This window comes from Gavialis gangeticus, unplaced genomic scaffold, assembly GCF_001723915.1.
Source record: "Gavialis gangeticus isolate Ggan-Ray unplaced genomic scaffold, GavGan_comp1, whole genome shotgun sequence".
Lineage (NCBI taxonomy): Eukaryota > Metazoa > Chordata > Crocodylia > Gavialidae > Gavialis > Gavialis gangeticus.
Genome location: NW_017729023.1, coordinates 3796709 through 3813664, shown reverse-complemented (window position 1 = coordinate 3813664; position 16956 = coordinate 3796709). Strand labels below are relative to the sequence as shown.

General features: G+C 47.5%; 1 protein-coding gene across 2 annotated transcripts in view; it reads left to right on the top strand.

Moving 5' to 3' along the window:
* LOC109297134 (interleukin-8-like) overlaps positions 1-16956 on the top strand; it is a 30127-nt gene that overhangs the window by 6103 nt on the left and 7068 nt on the right. The window contains exons 1-2 of one of the 2 annotated variants that reach the window (XM_019516749.1): positions 15104-15256; positions 16067-16202. The exons of the other annotated variant lie outside the window; for it this stretch is intronic. Of the exons in view, the coding sequence (XP_019372294.1) occupies positions 15193-15256; positions 16067-16202 (200 nt within the window). The 5' untranslated portion in view covers positions 15104-15192. Of the gene's footprint in view, positions 1-15103; positions 15257-16066; positions 16203-16956 lie in introns of those variants that run through there. 2 annotated transcript variants of the gene reach the window in all.

Here is a 16956-nt window from a genome sequence, read left to right as displayed (position 1 = left end):
CCCAGTGGCAGACAGGGCACCATGTCCACAAGACAGTCATGGAGCACCTCCTCCTCCCCACTTCCCCCCACAGTATGGCACCTGAGGGCCATCCATGGACCCCAGGCCCACAGGGCAACCCCGAGACCATGCACACTACAAACAGTTTCAAGCAACAGTTTTTGTATTCCCCCACCAACAACAGACTCCCTCCTACCCTCCTTCCCCAAAAACAGACCCTGCCCCTAACCCTAGTACCCACCAGCAATAAAGCACCCTCTTCCCAGTGCAACTATGTACCGTGTGGCCCTCCTGGAGAGGGAACAGTGGGGATCCTGGGGAGAGGCACCTGTCACTCTGGCCTCTGGCCACACCGCCATAGGTGCAGACATCATGGTGAGGCCAGTGGGCTGGGGGGCTTGGCCAGGGACTAGAACAGCTGCTGTTTAGGCTACATAGCCTGCTGCTCCTCCTTTACCATGGGGCTGGGTCCAGCAGGGCCCACATGCAATGCTGGTCCTGCTGTGGGCAGCTCCCACTCAGTGGCAGGTGGTGGCCCAGGAAGGGGACCCCAGCCACTGGGGAACCTGACTCAGCAGCAGGGGCAGGGCCTCTGTTCATTGCAGGTGGTGCTACCCCTTGTCCCAAACCCACTGCGGGGCTTTGGCCTGGGCTGTGTGTGGCTGCCAGGGAGCAGGTGGGGCCAAGGGCTGGGCCACAGGTAGTTGCCAGGGGGCAGATGGCCAGGATCAGGGGCTGGGCCATGGGTGGCAGGTGACCACCAGGGCCAGGATGGTGTCCATCACCCGATGGTCTTCCTCCATGTCCTGCAGTACTCGGGCCACCACAGTGGCCTGATGCTCCTGGGTATCCAGTATCCACTCAAGGAGGGCAATGTGCCTCTCCTCAAAGGCAAGGAGCCTGTCCCAGAAAGCGTGGTCCTCCCGGTCCCTCTCCTGGTCAAGCTCCATGTCCTGGATGTGCCAAGCCCATGAGTCCACCAGCCACTCCTCTGCCATGGTGACCAGCTGGTCTAGCAGGAGGGTGTGATCTTGAGTGCTCTGGTGGCAGAGGCAGTGCATGCAGAGAGTGCTGGCCAGTAGTGGCAGCATCCTTGGACATGCATCCCTGGCAGCCGCTGGTGCTTCTCCCCCACGTGAAGGATTTTCAGAGCCAGAAAAGAGAGTGTCTTTGTGGAAGTTTTCAACATTTCAGGGATAAAATGCACTGTACTGAAGGGCTATGCACCACCCAGCCTCAGATCAGGGGTTGTGCATGAATAGGTACTCAGGGACCATGATAAGTTGGCTGGGTGGGCCCTGCCATGGGCAGCTGCTGGCTGAGCCCTCTGTCCTTGCTCTCTCCATGGGGGCAGGCAGCTCACTTGGCACTTGCTGCAGGCAGCCTGCTTTCCTGGTTCGCTACCCAGGCCCAGGCCAGAGCAGGCTCCTGCTGGCAGCCGCCACGGCAGCTCTAGACCAGCTCCCCTCCTTCTCCTCTTAGAGGCTAGGCAGTTTGCTCCTGTGGTACCAGGCCCACACTGCCCAGGGTTGGGGAGGGGTAAGGAGGTTCTGCCCAACTGGGGTGTGGAGCTGGTGATGCCCCTACCCTTCCCCCAGCAGCACTTTCCCAACAGGCAGCCTGGGCCAGGGACCACATCGTGCATGGCCTCTGCCCCAAGCATGCCCCTGCTGAGAGTCCCCCAGGTGCACTATGATGACCTGTGTGAGCACACTGAAAGGTGCCTAACTCATGACAACCTGCTGCTTTTAATGGCCATGGTGCCCTGGGTGCAGGGCTCTGAGTTTTCATAGCACCCCAGGCAAGCCTGTGCTTCCCCGCAATGTTCACTACCACCTGGAAGAGTATCTCTGCCTATGCTATGACTGCCTGACCCCCACAGCTGAGGAGGAAATTGATGTTGCCATAAATGAGTTTCTCTGCATGTGACAGGACCCTGGATGCCTAGCTGGGAGGGTACTGGCTGCTTAATAAAGTTGTGGACTGCCTCTGACCTACCTGTGTGTTGTGGAGGGGAACTCCAGGGGTAGAGAGGAACTTGCTCAGGCAGGGTGGAAAGCAAGGGGGAGGGAGAGGGAGGGAAGAGAAGACCCCTCCCCCCACCCCCCATGCAGGGCCTCTGGCTCCAAGCTTGTAGCCCTGGGGCAGGCAGGTGAGCTGGCACAGGCAAAGGTGGCCAAAGTGCCCCCTTTCCACCCCCTGGCCTTCCTCCCTGTGTGGAGCTTACCTGATGGGCATGATAGCCAGTCTTAGTGGTCTGACTCAGTCTGTACCAGTGGTGAGGTGCCCTGCAGTGTCTCCAGGCATGGAGGCAAGGTACCTGGCTGCCTGGGCTGTGACTTCTCTGGAGAGGAGCTGGAGCTGACCACAGCCAGCACCATCCCTGGCCCATCCTCCCCACTGGGGCTGCATGCCCAGGGTTGGTGAAGTAGGTGTTGACCTGGGCTCCATGAGCTGCCAGATGAGGTCAGGGGTGGGAAACATGCTGGAACCTGCACCTGATACCCTAAGAGGACTTCCCCTGGAGACCCCAGCTGTGGCTGTGGCTGGCTGCCTGTGCTGAAATAGACATGGCAGCAATGTCCAGGGTTCCTCACAGCCAGGATGTAGTCCAGCTGCCACATAAAGGACATGGCTCTGCAGGCAGCCCCAGACTGCTGGTTGTGGTCTGTGATGGCCCTGCAGGATTTTGCCCTTTCTGCAGCACTGCCATCCTGACCACTGGTGGCCGTGCTCCCACATGCATGTCACCATGGCCTCATATATGTGGGGATTAGACAGCTGCCACAGGCAAACTGCATATGCATCTCAGCATTGGCCTGCACTGCTATGAGGTGGGCAGTCTCTCCCTCTGACTAGTTGGGGCCCCAGGAGAAACTCCCAGCCATGTGTCTCTGGCCCAGGCAGGAAGCTGGCTCCCTGCTGGTGGCTGACCAGGACCAGATTTGCTCCTGTTCAGCATCTACATGTGTGCTACTATGCAGTAGCTACTGGGCATGTCTACACCTGCACTGTACTGCGCAGTTGTTACTGATGTTACTGAGCAGTCCTGACACTGTATGAGTCTTTTCCAATGCTACTGTGCAGTAGCTTGTTGCTACTGCACAGTAGCGTTGGCATCACGGTTTACGCCTGCAGACCCTATGTCACTAGAGCAACAAGCTACGGTGACATAGATCACTGCTACATTGATGTAGCATCTTGTGTTGATGCACCAACTGTGCAGTTAATCTACTACCTGTACCTACAGGCAGTAGCTAATTGTACAGTAGACTAATTTAGTGTAAAGTAAATGCTGCACACATAAAGATGGTGATGCTTTACTGCACAGATTAGTTTATTGAACAGTACAGTGTCTCACGTAGACATGTTCCCAGGTTACCTGATCTGCTATTCTGGATTTTATGCGAGGAAACCACCCAGAATTTCTCTTGGTGGCTCTGACTGGACTGTGAATGAAAGATACTCAATGGGATTTGTGCCCTTGGGTTCTGGTAATCAAGTGTTTGCTAGAACTGACTAAAGATTGCAGTTCTGTTCTGCATGCTCTCATCTGGAGTTCTTCCTAGGTAACAAATGCTGCTATTCACACTTGCTGAGTCTATATTTTTTCCATTACAAATATACTTCAGTGCTTCTGTTAGCCAAGCCTCATGTCTGGTCAGCTATCTTTATCCATCCATTTCTTAAACCAGTGACTCTCAACTAGAGTGCCATGACACCTTGGGGTTCCATGAGATCTTCTGAAAAGTGCCACAAGGTGTAAGCCGATAAAGTGGAGCTGAAGAAGTAAGTACAGGCTCAGGCTCAGATTCAGGCTCCTCTCTGATTGGATGCTGCCCCTCTGCAAGGATGTAGGCACTGTAGTAAATTTAGTTTTGAAATGGGGTGCTGCTTAATTCACAAAGGTTATGGAGGGGTGCTTTGAGTCCAGCAAGGGGCCCCTCGAGTCAAATGAAGAGTGTCTTGAATGAAATAATGGGTCCCTCCAATCTAAATATTTGAGAACCACTGTATTAGACATTCTCCTCTCCAGGAGGCAGGAAAAGAGAATTCTAGAAGTGCTGGGGGAATGGTTGAGAAATGTACTGTATGTAAAGAAAAATTAACTTGCCTAGCAACAACTCAGTAGGTGTCTGAAAAGGAGGATGTCTATGGAAATGCTAGAAATCATTTCATATCATAGGGCATTTATCACCCTGTAGTAAGGCTTAGGTGAGAACAGCAAGGGTCTACATAGGGAAGAGATGAATTTCACCAAGATTACTGGTCCCAACCACTCAAGAGTCAGCTGGGGTCATTGGGAGCAGCTGCATGGACAGGCACTCTTGACTGGGGACAGCAGCAGCTACAGGCAGGTCCTCCTCCATGCACCTGTTCCTGGGTTGGCAGGGAACATGCAGGAGGACAGGGTAGGGAGGGGAATGCCACCCACTCACACCACTACAGCTGACCTCAGCTGAGTGAAGTTCTCTGTCCACCCACTCCCTGCACCTCCAGCTGGAACAGGACAAAAGCAGGTCCAGCACTCCCCCCGTATCCAGGTCCCAGTGGTGGCAGTGGGCAGGTGTCCCCTTTCTGAGCCCAAAGGTGTTAGTAGAGAGGTGGAGGGGGAAATTGAGAGACGAGGAAAAATGGTGCGGAACATTTAAAAGAAGGAAGTAGTGTGTGGGAAGGTAAAGTGTGGGGGTGGGGGACACTTCTTACTTGCTTTACACATATTTTAAGTGCCTGGCTCCTGCTCCTACTGTGTAGTCCAGATTCCACAGAAGATTCACGTGTCCATGCCTATGGGGAACTGCAGCAGGTGAGCTGAATTGTGGAAGGAGGCATACCGCCATACCACTGCATGCCTCCTGGATCCACCCATGCCTAGAATTATGTCCAAACATCCACCTTTTGTAAGATTTCTTTTGAAGTTTCAACTATTAAAAAGTTCCGTTTTCCATGTATTAGATGTGTAAGTTAAATTTTTTTTTAAATCTTGATTTTGCAGCTGCTTAGAATGTGCAGCCATTTCAATTCTGAACCATGTGACTTGCCACCTGACACTCCAAACATTACTTCATTTAAGAGCAGTGAGTGCATTTCCTTTGAGGATGTGGCACGTTTAGTTTCACTTATAAAAGGAAATGAGGCAAATGATCACAAAGGTTCTAGGTACAAGCCGTGCAAGTGAGAAATGACTGACTTTAACCAAGTTGTGATGTAGTCCGAAGTACCTTCAAAATTTTCTTTCTGCCTAACAGCATCTTTTCCAGGTCCATGCTGTGCATATACTCTTTCTGGCCTTGAGTTTTATTTCTTGTAGCTACCTTTTGTTACTACTCTTACGGTGAGTCTACATGTAACACTATGTAGCCGTAGCAACATGCTACAATGCCATAGCATCCACAGTTGTCTACACGTGACCAGCAGCTACTTCATTGTAGCAATGAGCTCCCCCAGTATAGTGCACTACTATATTCCTTGACTCTTTCTCTACCCTTTCCTCTACCCTTTTTCACCCTTAGATACTTTCCCACCTTTGTTTTTTTGCATAAAATCCATTTATAGAGGAATGGGGCCACAGGCAGTGGAAGGCCAGGGCTAATGAGGCTTGCCCGGCCCCGCCTCCAATGTACGCAGCCCGGTTGCAGGCTCTGGATGGCTGCAGCAGTGGTGGAGGGGTGTGCACACAGATGAGCAGCTGGAGCTTGCAGGTGGCTAGGAACTCATCCCAGCCTGTGCCATCCCGCACCCAGCAGGTAAATGTGTGGAAGGGGACAGGGTGCGGGGAGGGGAGGGAAGGGGTGTAGGGGGGCAGATTGAGGCCCCCACGGGGGGGAGGGGTGAATAGGGCCCCAGGGCGAGTTGTGGGATGCTCCGTGCCTGGGTGGCTCCTGCCACTGCACATGCTTCCAGGGCAAGCACAGGGGGTACGTGCTGCCCCCCCACCCAAATCTGTGCATAGTGTGGAGGCAGCTGCCACTGCGCACTAGGCTCTGTCCCCGCTGCCAGTCCCTAGCAGCCATGAAATGCCTTGTGCCTCCCACCAGCAGGCAGGCAGCACTGACAGCATGCAGGAAGCAAGTGGCGTCATGCAGCTGCCAGGGCACCAGCAGCAGGAGCAGAACCCAGTATGCAGTGGCAGCAGCCTCCGCGCCACACACAGATTGGGGAGGCACATGCCCCCTGTGCCTACTCCAGGTGTGCATGCAGCAGCAGGAGCCCCCTCCCTGTGCCCCTGGACAAGCTGCCCAGATTCCAAATGTCCCGCAACCCGGCCCGGCCCTGGGGCTCCATTCACCCCAGCCTCTCCTCTGTCTCTACCCCACTCCCTCCCTCACCATGGGGGCCTTGATATTCCCTCCCACCCCTTCAACACAACAGACTTTGTTAATGAAACTGACTCCATAAATATCAAAAACACTTCATTAAAAAAAAGTCTCCTAAATGCATACACAATGATTCCACACAAATATGCCTCTTGCAGGTTGTTGTGCTTAGTATTGGCTCTTACATCATATTGTTCTTGATCTTAGGGTCTGATCTACTCTTAAAATAATTTTTTAGATTTAACAGAGTTTCTCCTCATTTACACCATCCAACATCAGAGCAAAAAATGGCAATCAGCGATCCAGACCCACTGCGCTGGGCAATGTATAAGAGAATGACACAAAGCAGATATTTCGTTCCAATTTTGGCCCATCAACAATTGGAGCAATTATTTTTTAATGTTACCATGGGGCAGTCATGATTTTGATGGCATGGATTTTGAATAGATTTTCTGGCCCCATGCATAAATTCTGTAATAAAGAGAAATAAAATCTGCAATGAATAGACTTGGCAGCCTGCACAAATTACAAACACACAGGTCTCAAACTAAGTCATGAACAATGATGTCAAAGGTAAAGGAGATATGAATTTGGGGGATTCCCACACTAGCTGTTCCCCAGATATTTTAAATCAGATATTCATCATTTGAGGCACATACACATCTGTTTGACTTTCCAAATACATATATATTTTAATGCAAAACTTCAACAGGAGAGAGAGAAGTGAAAGCACTTCCTGATAAGATAGAATTAAATAAAAAAGGAATTAAATAAAAAAATCTTGATTTTGTAGCTGCTTACAGTGTGTAGCCATTAGGGGTGTGCGAAGCAAGCCCTATTTGATTTGGATTCAGATTCAGCCCAAATCAGGGACTATAATTCGATTAATTGATTTGGATCACTGTCCCTTATTCAATTTGGCTGAATCCTAATCTCAAGATTCAATGCTGATTCATTGAATCAGTGATTTGGCCATAGACACAGCTTTAAATGTTCTTTCTACATACTTTGAGGTACTAGGCTTGGCTCATGAATGCTGCAATGCTGGGGCGGATGAAGCATTCCACAAGAGTGTGCTCCCCCCCACCCCACATGTGCCCGGCAGCAAACAAGGAAGTGGATAATCGAAGGAAATGAACTTACTGTTCTCAAATGAAGTAATGTTTGGAGGGTCAGGTGGCAAGTCACATGGTTCAGAATTGAAATGGCTACTAGGGCTGTGCAAAGCTTCAGTCCCTGATTTGATTCAGCAGAGATTTGGCCTGATTCAGTGGCCAAATCTCTGAAGTACTTCCAGTCCACTTCCTGGTCCCTCGGGGAGTGCGCCAGTGGGTCCCCCCGTGCCCCTTCAGCTTCAGCAATCAGCTGCAGGGGGACCCTGGGTGTCTCCCCAGACCCAGGAGGCACCAGTCATCGAGCCAGAGTGGGGCATAGGGGGGGCCCTGTGTGCTCCCCCAGAGGGACCAGAAGTGGATCAGAAGTACTTCTGGTCCACTTCTGGGTTCGCTGCTGAGCACATGGGGGAGGCCCACATGTTCCTGTGAGGCACTCCATGTGCCCCAGCATCATAGCATTCATGAGCTGCCTGCTACCTACAGGTATGTAGAAAAAAATTTAAAGTTGTGTCTACATCTGAATCATCGAATCTTTCTGAATCTCTCCAAATCAATTTGGAGGGCTCTGATTCGATTTGGAGAGATTAAAGGGTCCTCTGATTTGATTCAGATTCAGAAATTCAGACACCGAATTGGACTGAATCTCTGCCAAATTGAATCAGGTACTGAAGCTTCACACACCCCTAGTAGCCATTTCAATTCTGAACCATGTCACTTGCCACCTGACCCTCCAAACACTATGTCATTTGAGAGCAGTAAGTTCATTTCCTTCGATTATGTGGGACAGTTTCGTTTCATCTACAACAGTCAACCAGGCAAGTGATCACAAAGGTTCTAGGTACAAGTAGTGCAAGTGAGAAATGACTGACTTTAACCAAGTTGTGATGTAACCCCAAGTACCTTCAAAACTTTACTTCTGCCTTACAGCACCTTCTCCAGGTCCTTGCTGTGCATAAACTCTTTCTGGTCTTGATTTCTATTTTTTATAGCTACCTTTTGTTACTACTCTTTCAGCTATGGTGAAGTAGCTGCTAAAAATAACTGTGCACCGTGTATGCGGCACTTTACGGGCTGTTACTGCGCCATGATTTAGTACTTTCAAAAGGAAGTATTAAATCACAGTGCAGCATCAACATCACCATAGTGAAATGTGTAGACACACTCTTAGGAACTAACTATTCCACATCACAGCACTACCCATTCCAACTCCATTCACTTCTCCAGTTCCTTATTCTCAAATCATTTTAACTGTGCTTCCTGTATTGTTCACTTGCTTGCTTTCTACTCCCTATTTATCCCATGTCTTTACTATTCCTCTACCCCCTTTTACACTCTTACATACTTTCCCACATTCACTTTATCATATAAAATCCATTTATAGAAGAATGGGGCCATAACCACTGTAGAAAATCAGCTAATCTATTTCTTTCTTTCCATTAGGCCAATCCCACTCTTTGGGTGTGCCTACATGAGATGTGTTATTGCGCAGTAGACTAATCTACTGCACAGTAAATCATCACTGTCTACAAATACACACCATTCACTGCACAGCAAATAAGTCTACTGCGCAGGTAGCTGCTACTTGTCAATGCAGGTAGTAAACTAACTGCACAGTAGATACAGTGCAGTGGTACATGTGTAGATGCAGTTGGTCAGCCCCAAAACCAGGGGGCCAAAGGAGATAAGGAACTCACTCGGTCCTAGCACTGCTCCCTTAGGAGACAGGAGCCGAGTAGCATGGGATGGGGTAGCTCTCTGGCCTCTCCCCTCCCCACCCCATCCAGTTGCTGCCTGGCTCCACACAGGGGCCAGGAGACGAGCAGTGCAAGGATGGAGAGCTCTCTGCTTTGCCACCCAGCCAGGGGCTGGCCAGGAGCTGTCCTGCTTCTGCGGCAGCTCTAAGCCTTCCCCTGGCTGAGCAGGAAATTCCTGAGCAGCCTGTGGCTGGCTAGGTGCTGCTACATAGGTCAGACAATTCCTATCCAACCCCATAGTGTGCAGACACTATGCTGGACACAGGGCTTGTCCCCATGTATATGGTACTGGGAGAGCTGTACAGCGGCACCTCTGGGCCCTGTACATATTGGGACCTCCTCTGTGGTCACTGCCAGCCCTACTTTGGCACTCTGGGAGAGCTCCCCCTGGCCGTTGCAGGGGGCCAATGTAGTGTAGGAGCAGCCCTGTACCAAATTATTCCTTATAGTTTCATAGTTTCTAGGGTCGGAAGGGACCCGAGCAGATCATCGAGTCCGACCCCCTGCCATGGCAGGAAAGAGTACTGGGGTCAAACGACCCCAATAAGGTGTACATCCAGCCTCCTCTTAAAGACCCCCAGGGTAGGAGCCAGCACCACTTCTCTTGGAAGTTGGTTCCAGATCCTAGCCGTCCTGACCGTGAAGTAGCGCCTCCTGATATCTAGCCTAAATCTACCCTCTGCCAGCTTGTGACCATTATTCCTGGTCACTCCTGGTAGTGCTCAGGGGAACAAAGTTGCTCCCAACAGGAAGCATGTGTAGAAGTGATCTCAGAGATATTATAAATAATAAAGTAAATGATAAATATTCAAAATTCAGAAACACTTTTAATAATGTCCCCAACATCAGACTTGACTGTGCTGTGAAAAAGTTTTTAAAACATTAACAAATTAATAAAAACAGTGACAAAGAAAATAAAAACGTTTATTGCTGACTCAGATATTTTCAGCTGTGAAAGTGAAATGCAACATTAATTCTGGGTCAGCTCTGGCATACCTGAGTATTGGTAGAGCAACGTGTGCATTCATATGTTCTTGGGTTTTTCCCCTGGATGTGCAACAGTGTAGGAAATGAGTTTACTCCAAAAAGAGGAAACAGCAACGCATGATGCAAAGCCTGCCTGTAACATGACCAGCACACATGAGTGGCCTGCAAGCAGAAGTTCCTAGAAGAGGGAGGAGGAGAGCCAGCGGATCAGTCTTCAGGCTAATGACACTGCTTGTGCTACTTATAAGAAAAATGTTGATGCCAATTTTTTCAGGGTTTTTCCAGTCTTTCTTGGTGCCCTCCTAGTTTTTCCTGCAAGATTCAAACATCAACGCATTGCTATTGTTTTATACAATTTTCTACAATATCTTAGGTACTTGAAAGAACAAATTATAGTCCTGTGCTATAAAGCTTAATTTAGAGGTATGATCTAGTATGGCAAACAGTAACAACGAACAGGGTGCGTTTACACGTGCTATTTTATACCTCTGGCCTCCATGCCAGCCAGAAGTGTGCTCTTCAGCTGCTTGGTGATGGCCAACTTAATTACAGCCTGGACATCTGGGCTGCAGTGCTGTGGTAAGCCAGTGCGAGGGGGTGGTGGGGGTCACACCCTCCTGACTAGTTTAGTGAACCTGGCTGTGAAGGTTCTCTTTCCTTTCTTTATTGGGTGGATCCCATCTCTTCCTAGCAATCCTTCTTGGAACAACATCCCATGGCTGAAGAAGCCAAAGCCCTGTTGGTGATGCATTGATCTGCAGAATGTGTCTGCTCCCATGCAGGTCCTTCTCCTTGACCAGAAGGATTGAGAATGCTATTGGACCCCCATCTCTCTCACTCTTGCACCCAGAGCCCTGTAGTCACTTTTGATCTGTTCAAAGTCATCTCTAGCAGCATCATTTGTGCCTGCAAGGATAAGCAGCATAGGGTAGTAGTCAGAGGGTCAGATAAATCTCAGTAATCCCCCTGTGACATCTTGGATCTGGGCTCTGGGCAAGCATCAGACCTCCTGAGACAACAGATGGATACCTTCGTCCCCCTCAGAATGGAGTATCCAATCACCGCCAACTCACTGCTGCCTCTAGGTGGCAGTGACCTTGATCCTCTCAGACTTGGGGATGCTTGGCTTGGCCTCTTCCACCAATGGAACATTTTCCTTCTCCTTCACTGTAAGGGCTCCATCTGTTTTCCAGGCAAACTGCTGCAGGTCAAAATGAAGACTTCTGCTTGCTGCCAGAGATCACAAGTTTCCAGTTTCCACCTTCTTGGGAGTCCATGTCCTCTTCCTTCTCTAGCACTGCCTCTGGCAGTTCTTCTTGACAGTCCTAGAGGTCTCCTCTAGCATTAAATTTATGAAGTCCTCATGGCAGAGAATTCTTTGGAGCTTTGCCACCTCCTCCTGTAGCTCTCTTGCTTGCTCCCAGAGGCACACCACCAGGAGGCACCACTCACATCACAGGTACTCCCCCACCTGGCTGTCACTGGAAATAACCTGCAAGGCACAATCTCCACAGTGCCAAACCAGGACCTGGGTGGAAACCTCAACAGTAAGCAGTCCTGCCTGGACAGACACCTGACAGGTACAAGCAGAGGATGAGCTGGAAGTGACAGTGGCTCTGGCATTGTGATGTTCTGCAGCCATTTCTCTGGGTCTCTTAATCAGATGCCTCTCTCTTCCTGCCCCTCTTTCCAAGCAGACCTTCCCTAGCAAACTCCCCCCTAAACTGGTTCACTGCTCCTTGGTCCAAAAAGGTTCCCTTTTCCCTGCTAAACTTACAGTGAAGGAAGGTGAGAGAGAGTTTCTGGGCAAACACCCTAGTGACTCTCCTTTCAGCTCCACCTCACTCTGAACCCTATTTAAACAAGGGGCTTAAATATCGGTCCAGCTGCTGAGTTTGCTGCATAAACATCTCAATTTATAGGGGCTTCTATACAGCACAATGAAGTGCCATATGGAGATATACAAGGTAGCTGTGATAAAGAAGGCAGCACAGCATACAATACTTCACTGGGGATATTATATTGGATAATTAGCTCAGGCAGGTAGCCCCACTGACAGGGCTATATTTTTTCCAGGTTTTTCTACATAGCACTACATTTTCTTCAGTAGACATACCTAACAGTTGGGCAAAATTCTTAGCTCTTCTGCATAGGTGATTCCAAAGTCTATCCTAGACTCTAGGAGAAGGGTGCTGACCCCCCAGCCCACAGAGCATGTAATTCATCCCATGGGTCTTCCAATGGGTCTGGAAATGTGGCAGCTGGGGAGTGGTGGCAATTGGTACTGCCATGCAGGGGTGACTAGTGCCTCCTGAGTCTGGGGGGCACAATTTGTGGGCAGGCCTGGGGGGCGGGCCAAAAGCCCCATATCCACTCCTACACTTCTGTGCTGTGGCTTAGTGCCCACCCCAACCCGCCACCAGCCCGTGTGGCAAAAAAACTGCCCCATCCTGAGCAGTGCAGAGTCAGGGGCCAATCTCAGGGGGGGCATATGCCCCCCCCCCCAGTGCCCTCCCCTACCAGTCGCCTGAGCTGCCACAGCTTTCCCACTGCCATATTTCCAGGACTCCATGGGGCTGGATTGGACCCTGGCTGGGCTGGCCCTGTGTGCAGAGATTGGGCCCTGTTTTCATGCAACTGGATGAAGCTGCACCCAATCCAGCTACACAGAAACTTCCAGGCCAGGTAGTGTTGCATGGGAACAGGTTCTGGGCAGTCTGTCTCTGTGAGGCTGTGTTGGCCCAGCCTTTTCCACATGGCTACATTGGGTGCAGCCAGGCCATATCCACATGGGGGACATTGGGCCCTTGCTGGGCCACCGCCACTTAATGGATCAAACCTCAGACTGGATCTGGCTCATGGATGGACCTGTTACTGCTTATTTTACTCACAGGCTGAAATGCTGGGGCACCACTGCTCTAAGATAATGGAGAGATGCCCATGTTAGCTTAAACTCAACCAGCTCCAATGTGAGAAGGAATCTAGCAACTACAGCATCAAAGTCTGCTATTGTTAATTTAATATGTCAGGATAAGTTAGTCCCTGTGGAACCCTATACCAAAGCAACACTGCTTCCAGGACCCATACTAACTCAGAGAGAGTTGTCTGTACTTCATTGCAGACTGCAGGGTACTAAGATTGCTTTAACATATCCGCAATTTAGATTTGATAGAGGAGTAAAAGACAGGATGGATTATGATGCTTCTTGGAAATGGTTAGAAAATAGGGTGTTAGCCTCCTGGGAATATTTCAAATAAGGAGAACCAGGAAAAATCAAAATACTGTGTCTGAAAACCAAAATACTTCCACTAAGTAGGACCTCTGGGTGTTGTAACCAAGGTGCCTCATTCTCCCTTTCTCTTCTATAAGCCTGGCCTGTCTGTATCTTCAGGGATGCAACAATGTCTTCCTTAATTTGGGGAGATTTCTATATACCTCTGGTATTTGAGCCCCTTGAAATTGTGATCCCAAACTTTTCCCTATAGCCACAGGGGCTAGGAAAGTATGAAAAAAACCAGCTTGTCAAGATTCCACAACCTCATTTTTTCCTTTTAGCTCCAAAAGTGAAATCCTGTGCCCACTGATCAAGACTTCTGATAAGCTAGGAAAGGCTGCTGCAACAAATGCACACCACTACATATGGAAATATGCCCTATCCTGTATGCACCCAGATGGGCAGCATAAGCCAAAGTAGATTGATTCTAAAACCTGGCAAAAAAAAATTATGCTTGTACAATTTTCATTTTAACAAGTAGTACAATGCTTTTAGCAGTTGGTTTGTTGGGTTTCAATGCTAATGTATGAGTGATTCTATGGAGCAAGATTCTAATAAGTGATAAAGACTCTACCCCTAACTATAGTAAAGTGCACCCATTTCTTTTCTCACTTGAATTCCATAAAAGTTCCAGCCACTTACCCTTACATGTAAAGGGACAATGAACATGTATTCATACAACAGATCAGTATCTGATCCAGCACATTCTGCCCTTAAACTTTCCCCTTTACCTTTATAAAAGCAACAATTTCTGTCATGCACGGGAGATAAGATTTCTTGTAACTGAATTAATCCATCAGAGGAAAAAAATCCACTCTCTGGATTGTATTCTTATCTGTTGTTAATATCTAGGACTAATGCAAATGAAATACATGAATGAGAGAAAAAAAGATAAATGTCTTATTGTTTTCCTCAGTGTGTTATTCTGGGCATGTAAAATTAATGATAATCTTGCTTTTCATCTCTTTCAGTCTTTTCTCTGTACAGATCCTTAATGTAACACTTCCAAAATGCTGGGATCTCTTGGGCACCCTCGTGGTTAGCAAAAAATCCAGACATACCAACATAATTACATACTCCATTGACAGAGTATTAAATCCTGACCCCAAAGAAATCAGTGTGAGCTTTGCCACTGATTTCAGTGGATCCACTCTTTTGCTCCTGGCATTTAAGAAGGCAACATAAACACTTTGCACAAAAAGAAACATTAAAATAGAACTAAATATTTTAAATACCGTGGATTTAAAGCCCAGTTCTATCATTTCCACCTAAAACAAAATATCTCACTAAAGAAAAAAAATAGTTATGAGTCAAATTTATCTTAATAATTAACAGAATGGGAAAATAAGTGGATATAAAGAGAGACACTAGGAAAAATTAGGAGAAAAATGTTAAAGAAATCCACAAATAACACTGAACTAACTGCATAGGGATTGCTATTCTCTTGTACATGCGGTGTATTAGAGTCATTAATAAGGTATTTCATTGCATTATAAGTAATTACATACTCATCTAGGAAGGGAATTTAGTAACAGCTAAATGACTTGTTTCGGGATAACATTTCAGAATTTCCTATGACACAATGCCTGTTGGTGGATCACACATGCCAACCAGGGAGAAGAGAGTATATAAAGAAGACAGGTTGCATAGCTCAGACATCAGAAGCTTTTGGAGACAACAAAGCTCATTGCTCCTTAGACCCAAAAGACTTCAAGTCAAGAAAGCAAGAAATCTTTTGTACAGTCATGAACTGCAAGGTTTTTTTGGCTGTCCTGGCTGCCTTCCTGATCTCAGTAACTGTGACTGAAGGTAAGTGAGCCATTCATAAGACTCAGATGAAGAAGGTATTGCTTATGCCTATGCACATAGGGATGTTCATTAGTGCAGAAAGTTTTAGGCTAATTTAAAAAGGATAATTTATTTGAAATATTTATAAGGAGTCTTTGTTTTCAACAGTTTCTGCTTATTCAGAAATAAAAATCAGTATCTTTTCATTACATTTGCTGATAACTGGTAGAAAATTTTGAGAGACAGTTGGCTCCCTGAAGAAGATTATGGTTCTATGTCAAATTTACTGGATTACTTTCCTGTAATTCTTAAGGCATTGAATTTTTATTAAGTTTTCTAACTATGGCACTCACTCCTTCCCTCTCAGAGAGCATAATCCTGCTTATGGCATCATCATTGGCTGCCATGGGAATGAGTATGCCATCTCAAAGAATTAGGCAACTTAAGGGAAGAATAAACAGTTGGGATATGTCTCAAATGTCAAAGAAAAATTGTCAACTCTATTATGGTTGGTGTAAATGCAGAAAAAAAATGATGTAGCTAGACACAGAGGCTGATCAACTCTGAGTATGTTTAAAAAATGACTTGGAAGAACCATCAATTTTTACATTTCCTTGTAGCAGCTACTGGTTTTGGGTATTTATAGTACTTTAACAGATTAGTACAACCCTATCCTTTCTGGAAAGAGGATTTTTCAAGGGCTATGGAACACGCACAGAATTTGAACAACCAAAAAGCCAAGAATAATAAATCCTTGTAACCAAAAGTAACTTTCGGTGATTTATATGTGCAGAAAATGAGATTGACCACAATTCCTTTCTTATTTTATAGGAATGGCCCTGCCACAGAGTAGAAATGAGCTCCGATGCCACTGCATAAACACTCATTCCAAGTTCGTCCCTCCAAAACTGATTCAGGATGTGAAGCTGATCCAAAGTGGGCCTCACTGCCAAAATGTTGAAGTCATGTAAGTTTGTCTCCAAACTCTAATGGTTATGTAGGCTAGGGACAGAAATTACACATTAACTGGTATAAGTGATCAGAAGCCAGTTCAAATCTGTAACACAACAAAAGTTCAGTGCACGTAAACGACTTACAAAATGGTCAAAACCGGTTTAAGATAAACCTGGGGGGAAGTAGTAGCAGACTTAACTGATTTAGATTAAATTGGCTTATTGAACTTTTGTCCCAGATCCCCTCCAGATTCAAGTTAATTCACAGTCCCCCAGCATCCCAGGATGCTTTGCACCTTCCCTGCAAACTCCACCTTCGCTGCGTGGGTAGGCTAGCCTTGGCCCAAGGTGTCTGCTCCAGCACAGCAGGGAGGTATGTTCTAGTACCCACCCCTGACACTTTTGGCCTGGGCCTCTGCAGGCATGTGGCCTCATTATTTATGGAATCAAAAGTGAATATCTGTTCACTTGCTTATTGGTTCAATCTATGTAGTCTTAGACTAACTTGTAAAGATTGAATTGACTCAGCCTTGGGTTTTTTGACTGTCTGTACTTAGCCTTAATGAGAGGGAAACTTTGCATTGTGTAGAAGCAAGAGGTTTCAGAGTGTTCAGAAAGACAATTAGGTCTTCATTAATCAAGGAGTCTCTACCACAGTGAGATTTAATGATTCTTTTGGGAGACATCATTTTCAGTACTGCATTGTGCTTCCCACAGCCACTTTTACCCAATCTTTCTTCCCCTGGGGTGGGCATTTTATATCTTCAT